Here is a 26,910-nt window from a genome sequence, read left to right as displayed (position 1 = left end):
ATTTCTGCAGCCAGCTTAAATTTTTCCTCAGAAAATGGGTTTTTCTTTTCTATCACATTGTCAGGCTGCAAATTTTCCAAACTTTTATGCTCTGCTTCCCTTAGAAAACTGAATGCCTTTAACAGCACCAAAGTCACATCCTGAGTGCTTTGCTGCTGAGAAATTTCTTCTGCCAGATACCCTAAATCATCTCTCTCAAGTTCAAAGTTCCAGAAATCTCTAGGGCAGGGGAAAAGTGCCACCAATTTCTTTGCTAGCAAGACAACAAAGGTAACAAGAGTCACCTTTGCTCCATTTCCCAACAAGTTCTTCATCTCCATCTGAGACCACCTCATCCTGGATCTTATTGTCCATATTGCTATCAGGCTTTTGTTCAAAGCCATTCAACAAGTCTCTAGGAAGTTCCAAACTTTCCCACATTTTCCTGTTTTCTTCCGAGCCCTCCAAACTGTTCCAACCTTTGCCTGTTACCCAGTTCCAAAGTCACTTCCACATTTTTGGGGTATCTTTTAAGCAGTGTCCCACCCTACTGGTACCAATTTACTGCATTAGTCTGTTTTCATGCTGCTGATAAAGACAAACCTGAGACTGGGAAGAAAAAGTAGTTTAATTGGACTTACAGTTCCACATGACTGGGGAGGCCTCAGAATCATGGCGGGAGGCGAAAGACACTTCTTACATAGTGGTGGCAAGAGAAAATGAGGAAAATGCGAAAGTGGAAACCCCTGATAAATCCATCAGATCTCGTAAGACTTAATCACTATCATGGGAACAGTATGGAGGAAACTGCCCCGTCATTCAAATTATCTCTCACCAGGTTCCTCCCACAACATGTGGGAATTATGGGAGTACAATTTAAGATGAGATTTGGGTGGGGACACAGAGCCAAACCATATCACATAGTATAATGGTCAAAACCAGGAAATTACAGTGATTCTATATATTGTCATTATTCAAGCTTTTTTCAGTTGTCCTACCAATATCCTTTGTTCTTGTACAGGGTCCAATCCAGGAAACCATGTTGCATTGGGTTGTCACATTTCTTCATTCTCCTTGAGTATGGCACAGCTTCTCAGGTTTTGTCTTTCTTGACCTATGACCTTTTGAAGGATACTGGCTAGATATTTTGTAGAATGTCTTTCAATTTGGAATTTTCTGATATTTTATCATGTCAACTTTAGGTTGTACACGTTGGGCACAAATATGGCAGAGGTAATATGCCTTTCTTTGTGTATCATTTCAGCTGGCTGGCATAATTTCTGATGAGAAATCAATCCTTATTTTTATCTTTGTGCCCTGTGTGTAATTTATCCTTTTTACTAGCTGCTTTTAAGATTTTCTCTTTATCCTTTGTTTTAAGGAATTTGATTACTGAAATTGATTTTTAATTATTGATTATTAAAAGAGCGCCTTGGCTGGTGTTCTTTCTCCTGCTTTGGGCTTGTTGAATTTCTTGGAACTGTGAATTTATAGTTTTCATCATGTTTAGAAAATAATTTAACCATTATTTCTTAAAATATTTTCCTGTCCCCTAAACTGCCCCCTTCCTGGGGCTCCAATTTCATGTGGTAATGTAATGGTGAAGGCTTAGGTCATGTGTAGTTTTATGTGCACTATTGCTGATTTTATAGCTTGTTGGGGTGATGTGTAAGAAATATTCATGCAGCTACCATTATCCTATGGTCAACTAGAATTTTACGACTTATAGAATAAATTAGCTATTTAAGGATATGAATGGCAAGATTTTTGGTACTTTGTTATTTGCCTTTTAAATTTGATTATACTTTTAAAAATGTTTGTGTGGTTGAATGTATCTATCTTTTCTTTAGTCATTTCTGGATTTATAGCATTCTTAGATAAGTCTTTCTCATTATGAGATTATTTTGAAAACATTCATTATATACTTCTTATTTTAGGATTTCAATTTTTATATATAAATCTTTGATCTATCAGGAATTGATCCTGGTGTAAGGATGACAGTGATTCTAATTTACACTGTTTTTCAAATGACTACCCGATTGTCCCCAAACATTTTAAATAAATGTTTTAACACAGTTTGTTTGCCCCATTTATTTGAGATGCCTTTTTTTTTTTTTTTTTTTTTTTTTAGAGAAGTCTCATTCTGGTGCCCAGGCTGGAATGCAGTGGCATGATCTCAGCTGATTTCAAGCTCTGCTCCTGGGTTCAAGCAATTCTCATGCCTCAGCCTGCTGAGTAGCTGGGGCTACAGGCACGTGCCATCATGCCTGGCTAATTTTTTGTATTTTTAGTAGAGACGGGGTTTCACCATGTTGGACAGGTTGGTCTCAAACTCCTGACCTCAACTGATCCACCCGCCTTGGCCTCCCAAAGTGCTGGGATTACAGGTGTGAGCCACTGTGCCTGGCCTGAAATGCCACTTTTGGTTTAAAAATGAAAATTTTAAAACTGTATTGGTTAGCTTATAAAAATGAATGATGTAAAAAGCATACTAAAAAAAATAAAAACAGAAAAAAAAAACCAAAAAAATGAATAAGACCCATCTACAACCATCTGATCTTTGACAAACCTGACAAAAACAAGAAATGGGGAAAGGATTCCCTATTTAATAAATGGTTCTGGGAAAACTGGCTAGCCATATGTAGAAAGCTGAAACTGGATCCCTTCCTTACACCTTATACAAAAATTAACTCAAGATGGATTAAAGACTTAAATGTTAGACCTAAAACCATAAAAACCCTAGAAGAAAACCTAGGCAATACCATTCAGGACATAGGCATGGGCAAGGACTTCATAACTAAAACAAAAGCAATGGCAACAAAAGCCAAAACTGACAAATGGGATCTAATTAAACTAAAGAGCTTCTGCACAGCAAAAGAAACTACCATCAGAGTGAACACGCTACCTATACAAAGGGAGAAAATTTTTGCAATCTACTCATCTGACAAAGGGCTAATATCCAGAATCTACAAAGAACTCAAACAAATTTACAAGAAAAAAACAAACAACCCCATCAAAAAGTGGGCAAAGGATATGAACAGACACTTTTCAAAAGAAGACATTTATGCAGCCAACAGACACATGAAAAAATGCTCATCATCACTGGCCATCAGAGAAATGCAAATCAAAACCACAATGAGATACCATCTCACACCAGTTAGAATGGCAATCATTAAAAACTCAGGAAACAGCAGGTGCTGGAGAGGATGTGGAGAAATAGGAACACTTTTACACTGTTGGTGGGACTGTAAACTAGTTCAACCATTGTGGAAGTCAGTGTGGCGATTCCTCAAGGATCTAGAACTAGAAATACCATTTGACCCAGCCATCCCATTACTGAGCATATACCCAAAGGAGTATAAATCATGCTGCTATAAAGGCACATGCACACTATGTTTATTGCGGCATTATTCACAATAGCAGAGACTTGGAACCAACCCAAATGTCCATCAATGATAGACTGGATTAAGAAAATGTGGCACATATATACCATGGAATACTATGCAACCATAAAAAAGGATGAATTCATGTCCTTTGTAGGGACATGGATGAAGCTGGAAACCATCATTCTCAGCAAACTATCACAAGAACAAAAAAACAAATGCCACATGTTCCCACTCATAGGTGGGGATTGAACAATGAGAACACTTGGACACAGGAAGGGGAACATCACACACTGGGGCCTGTTGTGGGGTGGGGGGAGGGGGGAGGGAAAGCATTAGGAGATATACCTAATGTAGATGGGTGCAGCACATCAACATGGCACATGTATACATATGTAACAAACCTGCACCTTGTGCACATGTACCCTAGAACTTAAAGTATAATTAAAAAAAAGAAGAAAAAGCTAAAAAAAAAATGAATAAGATGAATTCAATCATTCACCAAATAGAAACAGTGTTTCTGGTGCTGTAGGGGGTAGGATCATATTAGCTCAGCGTTAGGGCAACTGCCATAAGATGGCCCAACCCCAGCCTCTACCTGGGGTTTTGCTTCAGTGCATGTTGCTTTCGCAATAAGAAAGGAAAACCAATGAATGTTGGAACTGATTCTGTGTTACTCTGTTTTCACACTGCCACAAAGATACCACCTAAGACTGAGTAATTTATAAACAAAGGAGGTTTAATTGACTAATGGTTCCACATGGCTGGGGAGGCCTCAGGAAACTTACAATCATGGCAGAAGGGGAAGCAGACACGTCTTACTGGCAGCAGATGAGAGGGATAGTGTGTACAGGAGGAAATGTCAAACAATTATAAAACCATCAGATCTCATGAGAACTCACTATCATGAGAACAGCCTGGGGGAAACTACCCCCATGATCCAATCACCTCCCTCCCTGGACAGATGGGGATTACAGGCTTCTTCCTCCGCATATGAGGATTATAATTTGAGATGAAATTTGGGTGGGGACACAGAGCCAAACCATATCACACACATCTAAGTCTCCTCCTATCTTTCTGGAGTAAGACTCCACTGTTCACCCACAACAGGCTTCCAGCGTCAGCTGCTCTGGTGGGAGCCCAGAAATGTCCAACCCCCCTCCCAGGAAACCTTAAAGACTAGAAACCTTCAAAGACCTTCAGTATCTTAGCTCTCATGGACCTGGCTGGGATTCTGTCTCTTTCCCACATACCTTCCTGCACTGCCCTGACCCCTAAGACCCATGACAAATTAAAGATGCCACATTCATCTGCAGTTGTCAGGGCTGTTAAATCAAGTTTAGCCTAATGTGGCCTCCTTACATATTTTACACTTGGCCTAAAGGTTTCTCAGTACATTATGAACTATAACAAGTGGAGGGATGAACAGACCATAGCCTACACTTGTGCCAGTCACCAAGTTTTGGCTGATCAAAAGTAGCCAAATAAGACAAACATCAACCTATAACCAATCCGGCTGTTTCTGTTCCTCACTTCTGTTTTCTGTGCATCACTTTCCTTTTTCTGTCCGTAAATCTTCTTCCACCACGTGGCTGCACTGGACTTGCGAATCATTCATTCCTCATTTATACTTTAGATTTAGCTCAGCTGAAGTTTGTCTTTTATTAGGGAAGAGGGGAGGGTTTCTTGGCCAGAGGAGTTTCTCCTCCTGTGGCAGTACCAGGTGTTACGACCTGAATGTTTGTGTCTCCCCAAATTGATACGTTAAAACCAAATCCCAAAGTTGATGGTGTTAGAGTTGGAGCTTCTGGGAGGTGAGTAGGTCATGGGTAAAACTCTCATGAATGGGATTAGGACCCTTATAAAAGAGGCCCCAGAGAGCTTTCTCTGCTGTTTCTGCCTTGTGAGGACACAGCCAGAAGATGCCACCCCTGAACCAGGAACGGACCTTCCCCAAAACCCAACAAGGCTGGCTTCTGATCTCAGACTTCCAGCCTCCAGAATTGTGACAAATGCATTTCTGTTGTTCACAAGCCTATGGTGCTTTGTTATGGCAGCCCACACAGAGGAAGATGCCAGGCCTGGGGATTTGCAAACACCACTTTAACACAGTAACCTCCAGAAGCCCCCTGCCCTTCCCTTTAACCACACTGGTCATCAGAGTCGCAATGACATTTATTAAAAGATGCCTAAAGGTAGACACAACTCTTGTTGGAGGGAGAAGAACTTGGAGGAGATTGGGGGAAACCTCCCGCTCTCCAAAACATTTCTGTGGGATCCCTGGTGCCCAAAGTCAGACAGTGCTGAGGCTCTGGGTGGGTAGTCTCTTACGCTGGGTTCACAACCCTGGCCAGGAAAAGGCTGCTCCAGGTGAAGTGGTCGAAGATCATGATGATGAAGGGCTGGTTGAAACGCAAGACGATAGTCTTGGACGTCAGGTTTAGGGTGACCCCAGTGGAGCCAGCTGTGTCCACACCCTCCTCACTGAGTTGCAGCACAGCTTTATGGACCACCTGTTAGGTACAGAACGAAGATGGGTAGTGAGACCTGCTGTGCATTCTCGCTTTCCTGACTCATTGCTGGGACCCCTCATGTCCTTGGTTTTAGGAAGGTAAATCCAGGGTCAGAGAAGGTCAGTTGCTGGATTCTTATCCAAGTGGCAGCCCCAGGATTACACAGCCCAAGTCTGTCCACCTCCAGAACCCGGGCTGCACCTACACTTCCTATAAAAAGGGCAGATTGGGTGCATCACATGGAGATTAGAGGTCTCATGGCTTGAACTGGGCTTCACTGTCCATGTTGGGTGCTTCTTACCATCCTAGGGTAGTGGAGGGAGATCTTGCTCCCTTTCCACTCTGCTGGGTAAATGCTAGGGTTCAAGTTATGCAAAGTGCCTATGCCTGTTCTGTTTGCAAAAGCTGAGGCAGAATCTAAAGATGTAAATCTTTGACTGTTGATATGTCCTTGTTGTGATCAAAATTAGGAGGAGTTCTGAAGTCAGCAAAACGTCTGCCTAGCTTGTGTCAAAAGACTCTGGTAACTCATAACCTGGCTAAATAAGTAACAGGTGATATTGGTGAGCTCACAACACCCTAAGGGTTGGGAACTTCCAGCGACTCTTTCCAGCAAGCACACTCAGGCTCTGGTGGCTCTGTGAGTGGCACCCATGGCTAGGAAGAAGCTGAGCTGGGACTGGAACCCCTGCAGTTTGTCTTGAGCAGATGAGGTTTTGAGTCAACAGGCCTGAGATCAAACATCAAACTGTTATTTACTAGCTCTGTGACTGTGGGGAAGCTGCATACCCTCCCTGAGCAGGAGATTCTTCATCTGAGAAACTGGGATAATACCTGCCTTCTGAAAAGGCAGCTGTGTTGACTCAAGCCACTCACATAGCATGCATTTTACTGAGCACATATTATGTGCCAGGTACCACGGTGGCCACAAAGTCCTTGTGTCTTGAGGTCAGGGGCCACAGATCTGAGTAATGGGGGCATACACAGGGCCTACACAGTTTGGGATACATAGTAGGTGTTCAGTAAAAATTTTCTGAATGCATGAATAACAGAACATAAAGCTGAAGGATTTATGTAATTGAATGGATGTAACTGGGTAGAAGGCTCAATGTGATCCCAATTAGACATTTACCACTTTTCCTGTTTCTTTTTGCCAGGGGCCACTCACAGTTCTGCCATGACAACTTGGTTTTCACAGTTCCCCCTCTGTGTGATCTGGTGGGATGGGTAGGTGCCTGGGCTGTGGCCCTCCTGTGTCGATAGCTTCCTGTGTGATCTTGGGGATGTCATGTTTTCTTGCTGAGCCTCCATTTACCTCATGGTGAGACAAGGGGCTTGGACTCAACCTGGGGTTCTCAGCCAGGGACCTAGAGGCTCATTCATGAATGAACTCAGTGCCACTTCCTAGTATTATATTTATATTGTGAATTTTGGAGGGGGAAGAAAAGGTGAGTTCCCACGACATTTACCTTTGATGACTTCAGCTGGGCGTCCTGGGTGATGAGTGAAAAATTTGCCTGGTTGGTGAACAAATCTGCAATGCCCATTTCCTCCAGCACATCTCCGAGGTCATAGACTCCAGAGATGGTGATCTTTGGAATGTACAGGTCCACCTGGCTGCTCGGGGTAAGCAGACAGAGTTAGACATTCCAGGGCTGGGCCTGGCAGAGGGGAGAGCAGCACCTCTTCTCCTGGCCAGACTCTTATTTCCTCGTGCGCTCCCTCCAGGTCCTGCCCTCCAGCCTGACTTGCTCTTTGTGGGTAGGAGAAGGGACAGAGCAGGAGGCAGGATCTGTCTCTGCCTCCATGACACAGGCAGCTTTCTCACGGGGCCTCTGAATTGCACATTCTTTTCTTCTCTGCAATTCCTTCGAGCTGATTCCACCTGGGATGCAGCTGCACCATGGAGCATTTAAGACAATAGTCCATAAAGAAGCCTTTTTAGTCCCAGGAGAACCCCTGCTAGAAGCAGAGGACTGGAGGGAGCACCCAGCTGGGAGCAGTGGTCCCTGGCTCCAGCTGTGCCACTAATGCTGTGTGGCCTTAGCCCAGTCCAGCCCCTCTCTGTGCTAATGTCCTCACCTGCACACAAAGGTGGTTGAACACAGGCTCTCCCAGGGCAGGTGGGTGCTAAAGCTCTGTGATTCCGCAAGAATCTGATTCAGCTGGCAGTTTCTACCAGATGAAGCAGGTGGGGTTTCTAGAAAGGTAAGTGGGGTCACACTAGAGGCAGCATGGGCATCTACGCTTTTTTAACATATCAAGGCCTTAGTGTTATTTTTAAGTTCTTCTTGTGCCTTCTCCCCAGAGGGAGAGCAGATGTCTAAAACACTGAAACTGAGGGGTGTCAGTGAACTCGCACCGGCTCTCTGGGCAGATGGGAGGGAAGGCACGAGACCCTCTCCTGACTGAGCAAAAGCAGCCCTGAGTGAGGCCCGGAGACTGGCAGCCATCCCGTGTGAAGTGGAAGCCGTCCTTTTCTAAAGGAGAGGAAGAAGAACCAGAAGCGAGTGGGTGTGTACCTTCTCCAGGTGCGGAAATAGTAACAGAAAGAAAGGAAGGGAAACCAACTTATCCCAAACACCTGGTCTATGTTCTTTACTTTTTTTCTCCTCTCTGTCTCTGTCTCACACACATGCGTGTGCACACACACACATACACACCTATGAAGTCAGAATCAACATCTTTAATTTCCAGGTTGAGAGACCAACACTTAAGAGAGGCTGAGGAATTCCCCCAAAGTCACACAACTGGGAGGCAACAGAACTGAAAAGGCTAGGACTAGTTTTGCCATCTGCTGCCTGCTGCGTTGTTGACAGCTCTCTGAGAGCAAGGTGATGGGGCTTTAAGGTATGTATTATTGATTAATGTTGCTCACATTGAAGTATTTTCATGAAAAGATTATTTTTGATGTAAAGAAAGATAGTCCTTCCCATCATTTTCAGTGGAGTATGATCTGGAATGCACTGTTTGCATGATGGTGCGTTATCACCCCCTTGTGGTATTACACCTAAATTACAGGTTTTCTTTGGTGGGTAGAAAGGAGGAAGAGATGGCAAATGGATCCCTAGCATCGCCCAGACGCAGGTTCACACCCACGCATATACATGTGTACACACACACACACACTCAAGCGTAGTTATGGATGGTTTAAGAACTGTGTCTTCCACATAGCTATAGGGGATTGCTCAGAAACACAGGGCTGACCACATGACTTCCCTACAGGAGAGAAATCAAATTCCCAGACACTTCATGTGCATTCACAGAACTGGATGAACTTCTCTAGAAGCACCCAGCATCAAATAGCTCTCTGAAGGTATCATTCAAAATGAAAACAATCTGGAACCATAAGCCACAAAACCTACATATTAATACAGTAGAGGAGCTTCCTCCTAGATTATCTACTGCAAAATTTTTAGACCACAAAATTTGTCCAAGCCAAATTTGTCTTCTTCATTACTGCTGGCCCTGCATTGTTGGCACTCTGGGCATGGTCCCCTGACTTCATGTCGTGTCTGGAGGCCACTTCCCACTGGCTGAATTTCCATTCACACTCAAAGCAGTTTCAAGGGAAAACAACCTGCTCTGCAGCCCTTCCCCATTCCCCGGGCAGAGTCAGGCATTCCCACCTCCCAGCCAGTGGCATGTTACATATTTCTCTCTGTCTCTCAGAACTCACATTGTCGTATCACTATTAATTCCACCAGAATCTGTTTTCTGCTCTAGAGTGCATGTCTTTAAGGGCTCTATTTTTTCCTATTCACCACTCAGTCCCCTGTGCTTAGCTAGGGCATGGTACATAGCAGGTGCTTCCGTTTATGTGCATTGAATGAATGAGTGAATGAAATGCACATTGAATGAATGAATGAGTGAGTGAGTGAGTGAATGAAATGCTGCCTGATCCACCAGCCTTCCTGAGCTACTCCAGATCTACATGCCCACTCCCTCCTCAGCATCCCCTCTGCTTTTGAATCTGCATCAGCCCACCTGCCACCAGGTTTCATGCTGGTTGGCATTTTCTGACTCTTCTGCACAGACGGAACTTGAATCTCCCTGAGAGTGAGTACCATGTTCTAAGAACACCTCCTTCCTCCTTTAAGGTGAGGAGCAGGGCTGGGCACTCGCATGACAATAATTTCAATTGCTCTCTAGCTCAGGGGTGCTTGGGAGGAAAACCTCATTTGTTTGTCCATCCATCCATCCATCCGACGATCCACCCACCCATCCACTCATTCATCAATTTACTTATTCATTCATCCATTAATTTACTCATTCTCCATTCACTCACTCACCCATCCCTTTCACTCACTCACCGTTCTATGCACTCACTCACTTATTCATCCATTAATTCACTCACTCATTCATTCTTCCGTCCATTCACTCACCCATCCATTCATTCACGCATTCATTCATTCATTGCTGACTCACATCCTCAGCTGACCTTGCCTGTGTCAACCCTGCACCAGCCCCTTGCTTGGGCCTGAGCTCAGAGATAGAGGGAATCTATTGGCTGCTTCTCCTCCTGGCTGCTGCCTCTTCAGGATATGTAGCCCTTGCTTGCTTTCTGCTTACTCGCTTATTACCTACTTTAGCCTTGCTTTCTTAGTTGTTTACTGATGATTGATTGATTGAAGAGTTAGATGCCCTGAGTGACTTAAGAACCATTCATAGATTTTGCATTGGCTCCGTGATGTATACAGAGGTCATTTTCATTATATTTCTATGGGGTTTCCCAAGAATCTTTAGCAGGGCGTGGTTTCAGGTAAGCAAGATCACAAAATGGATAAGTGTGTAGCTGGGTGGTTGGTGGACTTACTTTAAGAAAATGCTGCAAAAATATGACAATGCAGAGGGTATGTATGAACCTCACAGGGAAAGGGAACCTCACTCTGTGAAATGCCCCAAAGTATTTCAGTGTTGACGGACAGATCAATAAATAAGTGTGAGCTCTAGATTAGGGAACCTTACAGCCTTTGGGGGCCCAGCAGACAGGAAAACAATGAGCCCTGGAGGGTGAGTCCAGGGAAGGAAGGATGCCCCAGCATACTCCCTTTCCACCTGCCCCACTTTCTGGGGACACGTGCATTGCAGAAATCAACACGATGGCTGGAGGGCTTACCTGCTGGTCAGGCCTGCGGACCACCTGTTAATCGTGTCCCGGCTCAGCGCAGCGATGACTGTGTTCATCTTCCCCTTGTCTGGAAGGATGAAGAAGACAGTCCCATTGCCCACGTAGTTCAGCTGCACCAGCTGGCAGGGGAGCTCCGAGTCATGAAGGTAACTGATGGTGCTCGACTGCAACATCATGGGCACCTTCACCACAGTCGTCTCGTCCACATAGAAGTTCTCCTCCCTGGTGCTTGCCAGGTCAAAGGGCTGTGTCCATGTGCCTAGGAAGAGGAGGAGACAGGTCTGTAGGGCAGACAGGAAAACACAGTTCCAGGTGACCTCACGGGCCTACTATCCAAGTGACATAGTGGCCTTCTGCATGCTTGGAATGTCCCCATTCAAGCCTCAAGGGTTTTTAGGTAAGATATAAAAATTCCCAGAAATTTAAAGTCTGTTTCATCCTCTGCTTCTTGGAATGGGTTGAGGATGAGCTCTGTTTCCGAGATTGGCTTCTAAACAAGGAAGTAGGGAGAGACCAAGAGGGCGCTGGTCCTTTGATTTGGGGGTAGGTCAGACTGTGCCTCGGCTCCCCATGCCTAGAGTGGGTCCCAGTTCTGAGGGCTCTGGAAGTGGTGCTAGACCTCAAGTCTCAAACTCAGAGTCCCTGGTGGGAAGCGAGGGGGCCATCTCCACCCCTGCCAGCCTGGCCGGCCCAGCTGAGGCTCCTCACCCTGCTGAATGGTCCTTCCTTCTAGGCCATGTTGTCCTAATGAAGAGTCAGGGTGAGAAGACTCCTTCAGGGTCACAGACTCCCACCCCCAGCAGGCCCTCAATCCCATCTACCATGTTCCAGGGTGCCACCATCCAGCTTGTTTTTTTGCCTTGAGATGGAGAGCTCACTACCTTCACAGATGGGACTTGGCAGTACTGGTCAGCTCTGATGGGAAGGAAATTGCTCCTCAGACTGAGCCAAAGCCTGCCCGATTGTCCGCCACCAGCGGGACCTCTTCTGTCCTTCTGAACTTATTCCAGACAACTGAGTCCACCTGCAGGAAACTTACTTGGGCTGAGTGTCACAGGGTCTCTCTGCTCTAGGTGACGTCTCCCCCGTCTTAAACTGATGACTGAGGCCCTTGAGTCCAGCAGGTCCCAGGTGTCCTGGCTGCCATTGACCACAAGCTCTGAAGCCCTTGCCAGGCCACCATTTCCCAGCCAAGGATCCCTAAAGGTGGCCAGAACATCACTCCAGGTAGCCCCTTCTCCATCCTACTGTCTGTGGGATCTATGGATTGCTCAGCCAAAATTCTTGGTTCTGAGCCAGCCACAAACCTCTTGTAATAGCTACTGATGGAGACAACAGGGAGAGACTGATGGATGTAGAGAAATCAGCCGTAGCTGTAGAGTTTAGAGACACCAGAGCTATGCTGGTCCATTCTGAATGACCTCACTAACTTTGATGTCTGCAGACACCGATCAATGGTAGTAAACTCACCGTCCATCTGTCTCATGGCAAATGAGATCATTTGAGGGTTCTCAAATCATCCTCCTAAGGAAGTCTAAAATCCTCAGAACTAGAGGGCAGTTGTATTTTGTGGCTAACTTACAGCAAAAAAAAAAAGTGGGTAAAATATTTTTCATTGTTAGGTTTTTTTTATCCTTAACATTTTGCTGCTTGCTTTTTATGGAGTATTTCTTTTCTAGAAGTAAGCATAATGTATATAGTTTGACACAAAACAAAATACAAAATGGGGTTCAGCCTCTACTTTAAGGGATCTATTCTCAAAAAGTCCTAGGAGAATTGGTGGTAAAGAAAGAATATATTGCGGATGATCCGAGAGAGCAAGGATGGCTCCTCTGGATAATCTTTTAACAATATTTTTAATGTTGTTTAAAAAAACTGTCAAGAAAGTCCAATAAATAAATAACACATCAGGTGCCAGGCGCGGTGGCTCACACCTGTAATCCCAGCACTTTGGGAGGCTGAGGCGGGTGGATCACGAGGTCAGGAGATTGAGACCATCCTGGCTAACGTGGTGAAACCCTGTCTCTACTAAAAATACACACACAAAAAAAATTAGCCGGGCTTAGTGGTGGGCGCCTGTAGTCCCAGCTACTCAGGAGGCTGAGGCAGGAGAATGGCATGAACCTGGGAGGCGGAGCTTGCAGTGAGCCAAGATTGTGCCATTGCACTGCAGCCTGGGCGACCGAGCAAGACTCCGTCTCAAAAAAAATAAAAATAAATAAGTAAATAAATAACACATCAGGGCCATTTTACATATTCTACATTTAGTGATAATAGCTACACTAATCTTGATTTCTGTTTATTATCCTGGCCTGCTAGAAATATTTCAGAGTATTTTCCCAGAGGTTTTAACCAAACACTTGCAGATTCGTTTTGTTGTACTATAGAAAATCTGTATACAATGAGGCATTTCACCTCCATCAATGTCTGGTCCTGCATTCAAGTGTTCAAAGTTTCTCTGATTTTGTAACCTAAAGCTGTGATCTCCTATCCACTTAGCCCCACTGTGGTCCTGTGGACACTGTGAAACCTCGTACAGAATGACACCAGGCCAGCACCCGTTCCACCAGCAGCCGTTCCACCAGCACCCATTCCACCAGCACCTGTTCTACCAGCAGCCATTCCACCAGCAGCCATTCCACCACACATGCTCAGGCCTCTCTCTGGCTCAGGAGGGCCCTCCCTGCACCTGGGTTTACTGTGCCTTTTCCCCAGGTTGTGTTGCCTGAACCTCTGTGCAACCACTGCTGAGCTCCTTCCATGCACCAAGCATTACACAAGGGCACTGGAATCTCCCAAAGAGACAAAGATACCCTGCACAAGAGTGCACAGTCTTGTGGGGGAGATGGTCTATGGAATTTGTGGGAACACACAGAATAGTTTCTGGGCAAATGTTCCCAGCCTCCCTGGCCCTCCCATGGTCAGGTGTTAGGAAGGCTGCCTTTGCCTGGTCAGCCTCTCAGCCTCGCCATCCTGCGAGGAGGGCAGCCTCTCCTGGGAGTTCCCAGCCTTGTGCTGCAGAGCAGGAAAGACCCAGAGGCAGGTAGAGAAGAAGGACTTGTAGAGATGCTAAGGCAGTCCAGGCAGTAAGGAGGTGTGGGACGGGAGGGGAGGTGGGCGCAGTCTGATGGGAGGCCCTGAGAGAGAGCTGGGGAGGAGGCGAAGGGGGCATGAGGAGTCCTGGCTGTGGATTACACCTCCACTGATCTGATGATCTTGTCGTGAGACACCTGTTCAGTAGTGATACTGGCTTAGTTTGCTTTTTTTGCCTGTTTTACATGCATTCCTTTGAATATGATTGCTTAACTGAAACTCAACCACTTGGGTGCTAAACAGCACGTATGGCAAGATAATTGCCCAAACGAGGCATGGACAAACTGTTGAGCATGCATATGAGGGCAAAGGCTTTCCTGGGTGAATCTGGGGAGGCTTCACAGAGGAGGTGACTTTTGAGCTAAGATTTGAAGTGAGGGAAGATGTTTTAGGCAGTCAGATAAGTTGCAAGAGGGCTCATGAGACAGAAGAGGCCTGGGCTTTGTGGCAGGCAGAATAATAGCCCTCCAAAGTGTCCACATTCTAATCCCCAGAACTTGAGAATATGTTAGCTTTCATGTCCAGGGGGAGTTAAAGTTGTAGAGGGAATCACAATTGCTAATCGGCTGGCCTTGAGATGGGCAGGCTATTCTGGATCACCCAGGTGGGCCATTATCCAGTGTAATCCTGAGGGTTCTTGTAAGTCAAAGAGGAAGGCAGGAAAGTCAGAATCAGAGAGATGCGATGATGGAAGCAGAGGTGGGAATGATGCAATTACTGGCTTTGAAAATAAGAGAGGCCCACAAGCCACGTGGCTTTTAGAAGCTGGAAAAGGCCTGGAAGTACATTCTCCTAGAGCTTCCAGGTTTTTTTTTTTTTTTTTTTTTGAGATGGAATCTTGCTCTTTCGCCCAGGCAGGAGCGCAGTGGCGCTATCTCGGCTCACTGCAAGCTCCGCCTCCTGGGTTCACGCCATTTTCCTGCCTCAGCCTCCCGAGTAGCTGGGACTACAGGCGCCCGCCACCACACCAGGCTAATTTTTTGTATTTTTAGTAGAGACGGGGTTTCACTGTGTTAGCCAGGATGGTCTCGATCTCCTGACCTCGTGATCCACCCGCCTCGGCCTCCCGAAGTGCTGGGATTACAGGCGTGAGCCACCGTGCCTGGCCGAGCTTCCAGGTTTTTATGAACAGGAAGACTGAAAAACTGAAGCAGGACCTGGTCAGAGCAGTGTGTGCAGGACGGCTTTGGGGGCATCTGGGAGTTCCCGAGGGGGTGGGTGGGGTTCTGTCTAGTTCCAGGCCATTTTTCCAGTCTCTGGCCCAGTGCTTGACAGTCAGCATTTGTGGAGCATGAAGCAGCCAGACTGTTCATGGTTACAGGTGTGGGCCTCAAACCAACCTGCCAGACTGTAGGCACATTGCTCAACCCTTCTGGGTGTCATTTTGATCTTTTGTAAAATAATATAATTCCACCTACCCAACAGGATTGTGGAGAAGATGGAGATTCCCAGATGTGTATGTGCTTTACAGAATCAAAGACTTTGCCCAAGAGTGTGCCCTGGATTTTAGCGGCTGTTATTCCTGGCCATAGTAGATGGGCCTTCAGACTGGGATGGGTGGGAATACCTTTGAAGAAGATATAGTTGACCAGGACGAGGATGGCTGGGCTATCCAGCCCTGACAACAAGTCGGCAATTTTCCCCTGTGTCTTACTCTTGACATAGCTGTTGATCTGTCTGCTGGCTGTTGCCCAGTCCTGGAAATTCATAGCCAAGACCTCTGACTCATAGTAGTGCTTGATGTCTGCTGAGAATGACTCCAGCAACTCCAGACTGCCATCAAGAAACAAGGCATTGCCCATGGTCATTTCTAAGCTGGTGTCTGACTCTGCAAGGAGTTGGTGGAGGTGCTGGAAACCCTGGTGGATCTCAGTCTCAGACCTCTCAGTGAGGTTGAAACCCAGGCCCTGGAGAAGTTGGGCCCGTGTGTGGCCACAGGTGCCCAGGGACAGCATAGCTAAGGCCATGGAGATGCTCACAGGGGAGATGAAAATGTTCTTCTTGGGACTCAAGGCCACTAGGTGCTTATACAGGCTGAAGGCAAAGTCAACATTGGTTGAAGCCAGGCCCCGGTGATGGTTACTCATGTTCATATAAGCAGCATTAGGATCCATGGCCTGGACGGTCCAGAGGCCACTGGTGGACAGCCAGAGAAGACAGGTGTACAGGAGGAGTGGCATTGTCCAGTATAGCCAGGCCCTGCCAAATCAGAAAAGGTTGTTAGATGATGTGGCAGTCTCTGAGTCAGTGGGGTGTACTGCAAGAGGAGGCAGGCAAAAGACCCCATTCAAGCCCCAGTTCCTTCCTCCACACTGGCTGTGTGACCTGAAGCACATCACAGAGGGCGCTGGACTTCAGTTTCCTCATTTGGAGATATGAATAACACCCGTTATGATTTATCCAGTGCCTAACAGGTACCCAACACTGATCTAGGTAGTCTGGCTATATTCAGTCATCTAACCATTACCAAAACACTCCTAATGTAAGTATTATTAACCTGATTTTAGGCAGGCAGAAATAGGTGCTCAGAAAGGTTAAAACCCACCCAACGGATATGTTCAAAATGCTGGAAGAAAAACAAAACGCAATTAAAGCATTCCCAGAAAAACAAAAGCTGAGTAAGCTTTTTTCCACAATACCTACCCTGCAAGAAATGAGAAGCATTTTATTTCAGATTGAAATGAAAGGACACTGGACAGTAACTTTAAGCTGAATGAAGAAATGAAAGACCTCTGGTAAAGGTAGATGCATGAAGAAATGAAAGACCTCTGGTAAAGGTAGATGCATGAAGAAATGATAAAGGTAGATGCATGGGCAATTATAAGTTACGTTTTTGGGCACATGATGCATAGATATAATTTGTTACATCAGTAACTGGAAACAGGTAGGAACAGAGCTACAAGGAAGCAGAGCTTTTGTATGCTATTGAAGTAAAGCTGGTTATATCAAATATATTATGGACTAAATGTATTATGAGCATACGTACTACATTTTGGTTTAATTTATTTTCTCTATTGTTTTTCTATTCTTGATTTTATTTATCTCTGCTCTAATCTTTATTATTTCCTTCCTTCTGCTATTTTTCAGTTTAGTTTGCTCTTTTTCTAGTCCCTAAATTATAAACAGACTAAAAATTATTTTTACACATTAGCCTTCTAAAATGTGATCCAAGTATATGCTGTCTACAAGAGACTCATTTTAGATCCAAAAATGCAAATAAACTGACTGAAAGTGAAAGGATGGAAAAGTTACCCCATGCAAATAATAATCAAAAGAGGGCAGGGGTGGCTACACTAATATTAGACAAAATAGATTTTGAATTAAAAAAGTTCCAAAAGACAAAGAAGGCAATGACATATTAATAAAGTTTTCAGTACAGCAAGAAGATATAACATTTTTGGTTCTTCATTTCCTATATTACTGTCCTTTTTTGTATTTAGTTTTTGTACTGAAATGCTTTTTTGTGTTGAAACACTTTAATAATTCTATTCTCATCCCTTTGTGGTTATTATGGGGATTACATTAACATCCTAAAGTTAACAGGTGAATTTGAATATATGCCATTGTTTATTTGAGATCTTCTTGTTTTTAATGTGTTTACAGCTTTACATTTCTACCATCACACTGCTTTCACTCATTCCGTAATTTTTGGTATGTTGTGTTTCCATTTTCATTTGTCTTTAAGTGTTTTCTAATTCCCCGGTGGTATCTTTTTTGATCCTCTGGTTGATAAAGAGTGTGTTGTTTTTTCCACAATTTGTAAAATTTCCAGTTTTCCTTATGTTATTATTTCTAACTTCATCTCATTGTGATTGAAGATACTTAGTATGATATCTGTCTTTTTAAATCTATTGACTCTTGATCTGTGGCCTAACATAGGGTCTATCTTGGAGAATGTCCCGTTTGCACTTGAGAAGAATGTGTATTCTGTTGTTGTAGGGTGTTCTGTATATGTCTGATACATCTAGTTTTTACTGTGATATTCAAGTTCCCTATTTCCTTACTTATTTTATGTCTGGTTGTTCTATCCATTATTGAGAATGAGATATTGAAGTGTCTAAATTGCTGTGGAACGATTTCACCCTTCAATTCTGTCCGTTTTTGCTCAATTTATTTTTTCCCAGACACACTCAAAAATAATGTTTTACCAGCTGCTAAGTTCTGAATGTTTGTGTCCACACAAATTCATATGTGGAAACCTATTCATGGGGGCTCCACCCTCATAAAAGGAGTTAGTGCCTACATAAAAGAGGCCTGCAGCAGTATTTCTGGAAGAAATTGGCTTATGAATCAGTAGATTGAGTAAAGACAGCCACCTTTACGAATATGGGTGGGCATTTTTAATCCATTAAAGGCTGGATGGAACAAAGAGGCAGGGGAAGGGCAAATTCTCTCTTCTGTCCCTGAGCTGGACGTCTGTGTTTGCCGGCCCTGAACACTGGGCCTCCTGGTTCTTGGACCTTTAAACTCTGGGACTTAAACCAGCAGCCTTATTAGGCCCTTTTCCTATTGTGGAGCTGCACCATTGGCTCCTCCGGTTGTCAGGCCTTCAGACTCAGACTGAATTACATGGCTGGCTTTCCTGGGTCTCCAGCTTGCAGATGGCAGATTATGGGACTTCTCAGCTTCTGTAATTACATAAGGCAATTCCCATAATGCCTCTTCTTATATGTATATTTCTATATATCCTATAGATTCTGTTTCTCTGGAGAACCCTGACTAATATAATGGATTAAATTAATTTTGAGAGCCTATTAATAGGATTATATGCCATACCCAATTTGGATTTATCTCTGTAATGCAAGGATGTTTCAACATACAAATATTGATCAGTGTAATACATCGTATTAACAAAATAAAAGAAAAAATCACATGATCATCTTAACTGGTGCAGAAAAAAGTATTTGACATAATTCAACACACCCTCGCATGATAAAAACACACAACAGATTGAGACAGTCACGTGTAAAGAGGTACCTGGAGAACATTCAATTGGCCTGCGCACTGGGAGAATGGGGTGGAGCTGTGGGAAGTTTGTGCCCTTTGCAGCGGGGAGGAGCTGGGCCTCTCTCTCCTGATCTGATGTGGTAATCTGGGGATTCAATCAGTGGGATGAGGGCCTGTTAACAGGACTCTCTCTTGCTTTGCTGAGTTGTTTTCCTTTTCGCCCAATAAATTCCATTTTATTCACACTTCAAAGTGTCTGGGAGCCTAATCTTTCATGGCCATGTGACAAGGACCCCGTTTTTAGCTGGACTAAGTAGAAAGTCCTACAACAAAATTAGTAATAGAAGAAAACCACCTCAACATAATCAAGACTACATATTTATAAAACCTTTTATACTCAATAGTGAAAGACTGAAAGCTTTTCCCCAAAGATCAGGAACAAAACAAGGATGCTTGCTCTCACTACTTTTACCTAATATAGCACTGGAAGTTCTAGCCAGAGCAATTGGGCAAGGAAAAAAAGGTATCCATATTTGAAAGGAAGAAGTAAAATTATCTGTGTTCACGGATGACATGATCTTATATGTACAAAACCCTAAAAATTCTATACAACTAATAAACACATGTAGCAAAGTTGCAAGATATAAAATCAAAACACTAAAATCAATTGCATTTCCCACCACTAACAAAGAAAACAATTTGAAAAGGAAATTTAAAAAAAATTCTATTTACAATAGTATGAAAAAGAATAAAATAGGGATTAATCAGGGAGGTAAGAGACATACACTGAAAAGTACAAAACAGTGTTGAAGGCAATTAAAGAGGACATAAATAAATGGAAAGACATCCTGCATTCATAGATTGGAAGAAATTGCTAAGATGATAATACTATCCAAAGCAGTCTATAGATTCAATGCAATTCCTATCAAAATTCCAGTTCTGTATTTCACAGAAATAGAAAAATTTATCCTAAAATTTATATAAAAATCTCCAGGGACCCAGATAGCCAAAACAATACTGAAAAAGAACAAAGTTGAAAGTCTTGCACTTTCTGATTTCAAAATTTACTACAAAACTATAATAATCAAAACAGTGTGGTACTGGCATAAAGACATACATATAGACCAATGGAATAGAATACAGAACCCAGAAATAAGCCTTGCATATATAGTAAAATGATTTTGACAAGGGTGCCAGACCATTCATAGGGAAAAGACAGCCTTTTCAACAAGTGGTGCTGAAAAATTGGATATTTACATGCAAAAGAATGAAATTGGACCTTTATCTAACACCACATACAAAAATTAATTCAAAATAGATCAGTGACCTAAAGATGAGTTAAAATTATAAAAATCTTAGAAGAAAACATGGGGGAAAAACTTCATGATACTGGCTTTGGCAATGATTTCTTGACTATCACACCAAAGCCATGGGCAACAAAATAAAAAATAGACAAATTGGACTTCATCAAAATTGAAAACTTTGTTCATCAAAGGATATTACCAATAAAATAAAAATGCAACTCTCAGAATGGGAAAACATCTGCAAATTTCATATCTGATAAGGAATTGATATCCAGGATATATAAAGAACTCCTAAAACCCAAGAACAACAACAACAAAACAAATAAACCCAGTTAGAAATGGGCAAAGGACTTGAGTGGACATCTTTTCAGAGACAACGTACAAATGGCCAATAAGCACATGAAAAGATGCTCAGCATCACTAATCATTAGGAATATCAAAACCACAATGAGATACCATTTCATATCCATAGGGATGGCTACTATAAACAGACAAACAAAACAGAAAACAGTAAGTTGGCACACCAGGCATGATGACCCGGGCCTGTAATCCTAGCTACTCTGAAAGCTGAGGTGGGAGGAATGCTTGAGGCCAGGAGTTTGAGACCAGCCTAGGCAACATAGTAAGACTTCATTTAAAAAAAAAACAACAAATTTTTTTTAATTTAAATGTTAGCATTGCATGTGGGGAAATTGGAACTCTTATGCATTGCTGGTAAGAATATAAAGTGCTACAATGTGAGGAAATCAATATGGCAGTTCCTTAAAAATTAAACAGAATCATCATTTGACCCAACAATTTTGCTTCAAGTATATACACCAAAGAACTGCAAACAGCTAGCCAAGGAACTTGAATAGATAATTGTAGACCAAAGTCACAGTAGCATTATTCACCATAGCCAAAAGATGAAAACAACCCAAATTTCTATCAATGGATTAATGAATAAACCAAGTATGGTATGAACATACAATGGAATACTATTCAACTTTAGAAAGGAGTGAAATTCTGACATTTCCTACAACGTGGACGAACCTGGAACACATTATATTACGTGAAGTGAGCCAGACACAAAAGGACAAATAGAGTCTAATTCTACACCTAGAGCAGCCAAATACATAGGGACAGAAGTAAAATTGTGGTCACCAGCGGCTGGGGCAATGGGAGATTGGGGAGTTACTGGTGCGTGGGTATAGAGTTTCAGTTTGGGATGATGAAAATGTTCCGGGCATGGAAGGTGGTGATGGTGGCACAACAATGTGAATGTACTTTGTGAACTGTACGCTTGTAGTTAAAATGTTAGGTATTATATTTTCCCACAATACAAATTTAAGGAAAAAATTAAATATAAATGATTTAAAAAGAGTTCCATAAGAGCAATTAAAAAAAATCCACCCAATGTCGGAATCAGTAAGTGGACACTGTCTGCCTGCAAGGTTGGTGGTTTCAGGCCCTGTGCTGTATGGAGCTACCTGTATCACAATAAATACAGGATGCTCACAGGAGAAGCAGGTCTTACTGCACCACTCACTGTTGAACTAGCCACTCTGGGTGAGGGGCTGGGAACCCTCATTTAAACCAGTGCTCCAGGAGGCTGTGGTGTGTTAAAGATGGGCTAAAGCTGCCTCCTCATGTAGCAAACTGTAACCTAGCTGAATATGTAAACAAACTGCACCTAACTGGAGAGAATATTCTTGTAACAAGCAACCAAGTCTCAGCCAATCACAGCAGCTGAACTTTCAGTCAATCACAGTCTGCGAACTGCTCAGACGTGTTCAAACAAGGCAAACACAGAGCTGTAACCTATCAGCCTATGTGTGTATGTCACTTCCTTCTTCTGCCTGTAAATACTGCCTACGTTGCTGGGTGGCACTCTCTGAACCTTTACTGGTTTAGGGTGCTGTGTGATTCATGAATTGTTTCTTTGCTCAAGTAAACTCTGCTACGTTTAATTTGTCTAAAGTTTTCTTTTAACAGGTGGGCTCCGAGCGTGGGAGCCACTGTTCTGCTCTGGAATTCCCTAGATGCCCCTTCCCTGGTGTGTTCCAAAAGCAGAATCTCAAGAAAGACAGGTGGGAACACCCCCCAAAAACCCTTAGTTCTCCTGCGTCTTCTTTCAACTCTCCTTGCGTGTCTCCCTTATCTCACCAGGGTGGAAAACAACCCCTGTTGGCTGCTCTAGTCCCTAGTTATCTGCTTTGATAATAGAGGCAGGTGTGACCTGCTCCCCACTCCCTGTGCCCAAATGATGGGCTTTATTGAATTCTCCATCGGGTTTCTGACTTGGATTTCTGGGTCCTTGGGACAAATTCTTTCCTTTTGCTGGGTTTTGTGGCAGATCAAGCTGGACTGGGGCCCTAGCACTGCTATGTATGAATTAGGTGATGTGGGCCAGGCTATTTAAACTCTGCCTCAGTTTCCTCAGTATAAAATAGAGCTGATAATAATACTCTAGCCTTATCCATTGTTCTGGTGTTTGTCTCTTCTCCAGTGCCTCTGCACAGCCTCCTCATCTCTCCCAGGACTCAGCCGTAGCCCCTACCTCGTCTCCTTGCCTCCTGTTCAATTCCCTCCAGCCCTTTTGCCTATCTGCAGCTGCATCTTTTTAAGTTCTTGAAAATTCAAGCTGATCAGTTCTGCTTTGAAGTTTTCAGGGGCTCCCCATTGCCCACAATGCAGCTGATTCTCACTAACGTAGCCCAGAGGGTCTTTGTGACCCAGTCCCTGGTGACAGTTCTGCCTCCAGCCTCAAATCTGGTCCTTTGGGGTCTCAGCCACAGCAACACTGGGTGTCAGGGATTCTTCCAGCACACATCAGCCTTTTATCCCACTGTGGGGCAGGGCAGGGCAGGGCAGGTCACATCACTACAGGGCAGGTTACAGCAAGACAGGTCACTGCAGTTCCCCAGGGCAGGTCATTTCGATTTTTCCATGTTTGCTGAGCCCAGCTCTGGGCTGGGAGCAGGGAACAAAGATGGACCTGCCTCAGTCCTGCCTATGTGGCTCCAGTCTGTAGGTCCCTCATCTCCCTACCTCACCTGGCTCACTCCATCTTGTCCTTTGAGACTCAGGTCCCAGGTCACCGCCTCCAGGAAGCCTTGCATCTGTGCCTCTCTATGGCCTTGCCCCACGACAGGCAGTGAAATCTTTGCTTAGCTTTGGTCACTGCCATACCCATCTGGGAATCTCCTGTTGGGCACAGGCCCTGTGCGGTATGATGCCAATGGTAGGATGGGCTCCCATCCCTTTCCTGCCACCTCTGGGGAGATTGCATGCCTCACCTTCTCCTGTGTTAATTCTCTAAGATGAGGGTGAAAACTCCACCCACCCCACAATATTGTTGTGAATACCAGACGTGGCTGTTATCAGTGCTTGGCTTATGTGACCTCACTTAATGGGTCATCCTGGGGCCCATTTTACAGATGAGAAAACTGAGATCCAGGAAGACACAGTAACTCCCCCTGAGCTGGAATTCTAAGCCTAGATGTCTGACATTAGAGCTTGTGCCATGCCATTCTGCCTGTCTCTACAGAGAGCAAAATGATGAGTAAAACAGCTCTTAAGAGTAACCAGCCATGGCCGGGTGCGGTGGCTCACGCCTGTAATCCCAGCACTTTGGGAAGCTGAGGTGGGTGGATCACCTGAGGTCAGGAGTTCGAGACTAGCCTTGCTAACATGGCGAAACCCATTTCTACTCAAAATACAAAAAAATTAGCTGGGCGTGATGGCACGTGCCTGTAATTCCAGCTACTCGGAAGGCTGAGGCGGAAGAATAGCTTGAACCCAGGAGGCAGAGGTTGCAGTGAGCCGAGATCGCACCATTGCACTCCAGATTGGGCAACAAGAGCGAAACTCCATCTTAAAAAAAAAAAAAAGTACCCAGCCGTATAAAAATGCAGAGTATCAATATTATTCATGCATTTCATGTCAAGTATGCCCTCTTTGTTTCTCATCTCTGAAGAGACTCACTTAGTAAATATTCACTGTGTTCTCTGTTTTCACAAATGCCCTATGAGCCAGGCACAGTTCTTGACCTTCTGTAGTGAAACCTCATGACATGTGGTACAGCGCAGACAGTTCTGTTCTCCGTGCATTATCTCTGCCACAGGTCACTGAGTGAGGAGTTGTGGTGGAGACAGGTCTGCGTGACTCAGAAGAATACCTCTGCACTGGGCCAGCTGAGCCCTCCCTGGCCCACACCCCCGGCCAGCATCCTTCATCAGTGGTGCCCACTGGAGCAGATGCATCGTAGCTCGCAGGCTGCGACTCTGTGGCTGTTGTGGCTGTTGGCCGTCTGGCTGGGCTTCGGAGCATCAATCATGGCAGTGGACGAGAATGGTTCTTAGCTACAGCCCTCTGTGGCAGCCCCCTGCATGGCAGGAGCCCAGGGGACATCAGAACCCCTGTGGATGACTCACAGACTCTGGGATCTGGAAAATCCTAACAAGATTGCCTCATAACACTGCTGGCTGCCCTAATGTTCAATGTACCGTTTAAAAAAACAAAACATCTCAACAAACCAAACAAGCAAGCGAGCTGCAGACATAGCTTTGCTCTGGAGGCCGGGCAGGGGGAGGGACAGAGGGTTCTCAGGTGTTACTCACAGTCTGCGGTGGGCTCAGGCTGTTTTTGCTGGCTTGGTCCTGCGGTCCTGGACCCTAGCATGTGTACAGTAAGCCTCCGGTGGATGCTGCCTGTTAAATTTTGTTTGCCAGCTTCCTGGGTGGTTAATGGTTAGAGGGGCCAGTGGCCTTCACCGCTTGGTAGTCCTCTCCCCCGAGTCATTAACCAATGGGAGGCTTTGTCAGGAGAGTTGAGTAAACACAGTAATGCTGCAAATTAACTTTGCTCTACGTTCAATTCTATGAAGTTTTTTTTTAATACCAAAATGTGGCTGGAGTTGCATCAATGCGGTTGCCCTGTGTCAGTTGGCAGAGATGTCTTAGGTGCCCTTAATTAGCACCAAGGTACAGATACTTGTAAAAAGAAAAATAGGTGTTTAGCTCCAATTGGTGATGACTTGGGCAAGGTTCTGCCTTCCAGGGGTCTTAGTCTGGTGGGAGAGACAGACATGGAATAATATCTGCCAAGCTCTTCCTCTGGATTATCTCACGAAATCTTCACAATGACTCTGTGAAGTGGGTACCATTATCACTCCTCTTTAGATAGGAAACTGAGCTGCATGGAAGTTAAGTTAAACGCCCTTGAGATTCAAATCCAAGACCATTCAACTCTAAAGTCTAGCAGCTTCCCCTTTCCCCACGTTTTATTTTTCATCAGTTTTCTTTGGATTACAGGTGACAGACATCAAATCTGAACTGCTTTAAAGCAAAAAGGAATGAATGAGAGGTCCAAGGGTGGAAAGGACTTCAGGCATGGATCTACGGAGTTCCAAATCAGTCATCAGATCTCTCCTTCTCTCTCTCTCTCTCTTTTTTTTTTTTTGATTCCTTCCTAGCTCTGCTTTCTTCTACTTTATTCTGTTTGCATTGGGGACAAAGGCGGCCACTGTAGCTCTAGGTAATTTAGTTCTAGCTGGTTAGTTAATATCAGAAGGAGAGAAATTCTCATTTTTCTCAATGTTCCTAACAGTCCCCCCCAAAAGTCTATCTCATGGTTGCCCCCCTTTGGACTGATTGATCACAGTGTGGAGAAGGATGAGGCATTGTGAATGCCTCACTAGAGTTCTTTGCTCTCCGTTGGGTTGACAGCATCATTGCTTCCATCCAAAGGAGGAAAGTAGGGCCTACAATTGGGTCTGCAGTTTTGGAGACACCTTAGTTTTGTTGCTATTTATTGGTCTTTTCAAGTTTCCTATCCTATAAGGCAAGTTTGAACTTTATATCTAGGAATTTATCTATTTCATCTAGATTTTTAAATTAAATACTAGAGAGTTATTCATTAGGCCTCTCCATTATTATTTTTACATTATTATTTTATATCAGTAATTCTTTTTTCTTTTTTGTTCTGTATTTTATGTCTTTTATTTTATTTATGTATTTTATTTATGTCTTTTCTCCCTTTGATAAGTCCTGTTACATTGATCTATATAGCTAATTAATCTTTCCAAAGATCCACCTTTTAGTTTTGTGACTCGTTTTTAAAAAAATTGATATTTGATTGATTTCTGTTTATATATTTATTTTTTTAATCACCCCTTTAAATTCTCTGGGTTTCAGTCTGTTGTACTTTTTTCTATTTTCTTGAGATAAATGCTTAGCTTTCTTACATTTTAATATTTCCGGTCTCTACATAAATGTATTTAAGGTTAAAAGTTTTCATCTAAATACTGATTGAGCTATGTCCCACAAATTTTTGATAATTACTATTTTCATTGTCATTTTTTTCTAAGTATTTTAAAATTTCTTTTCTGGTTTCCTTTAAAACCCAAGTGTAGTTTAGTAACATCTCACTGAGTTTATTTAGAATTTTAGGCCATTCTTTTGTTATTAACTTCCAATTTAATTTCACTATGGTCAAAGAATATTGTCTATTATAATATTGAACATTTGGAATGTTTTGAGGTTTGTAATAACCATATATGGTCCTTTTTTTTTTTTTTG

The 26,910-nt window shown here is 43.8% G+C and overlaps 1 protein-coding gene across 1 annotated transcript; it reads right to left on the bottom strand.

Annotated features, from left to right (window-relative positions):
* Nucleotides 1-5,519: 5,519 nt before the first annotated feature.
* On the bottom strand, nt 5,520-25,021 carry SERPINA6 (serpin family A member 6). The gene is made up of 5 exons (XM_032179653.1): nt 24,952-25,021; nt 15,667-16,298; nt 10,995-11,265; nt 7,345-7,492; nt 5,520-5,875 (listed from the first exon to the last, which is right to left on the bottom strand). The coding sequence occupies exons 2-5, from the start codon at nt 16,277-16,279 to the stop codon at nt 5,690-5,692; spliced, it is 1,218 nt and encodes a 405-aa protein (XP_032035544.1). The 5' UTR covers nt 16,280-16,298; nt 24,952-25,021; the 3' UTR covers nt 5,520-5,689.
* Between the last annotated feature and the right edge of the window lie 1,889 nt (nt 25,022-26,910).

This window comes from Hylobates moloch, unplaced genomic scaffold (assembly GCF_009828535.3).
Source record: "Hylobates moloch isolate HMO894 unplaced genomic scaffold, HMol_V3 SCAFFOLD_16, whole genome shotgun sequence".
NCBI lineage: Eukaryota > Metazoa > Chordata > Mammalia > Primates > Hylobatidae > Hylobates > Hylobates moloch.
The sequence above is the reverse complement of the archived record's forward strand: the minus strand, read 5'-3'. Positions and strand labels throughout refer to the sequence as shown.

Excerpts from the sequence above, each read along its gene's own strand:
- SERPINA6 (XM_032179653.1), bottom strand. The coding sequence starts at position 16,279 with ATGCCACTCCTCCTGTACACCTGTCTTCTCTGGCTGTCCACCAGTGGC. Across the intron at positions 11,266-15,666 it reads CAACTATATCTTCTTCAAAG|GCACATGGACACAGCCCTTT; the intron begins GTATTCCCACCC and ends TCCTCTTCCTAG. Across the intron at positions 5,876-7,344 it reads CCCAGCTGAAGTCATCAAAG|GTGGTCCATAAAGCTGTGCT; the intron begins GTAAATGTCGTG and ends TGTACCTAACAG.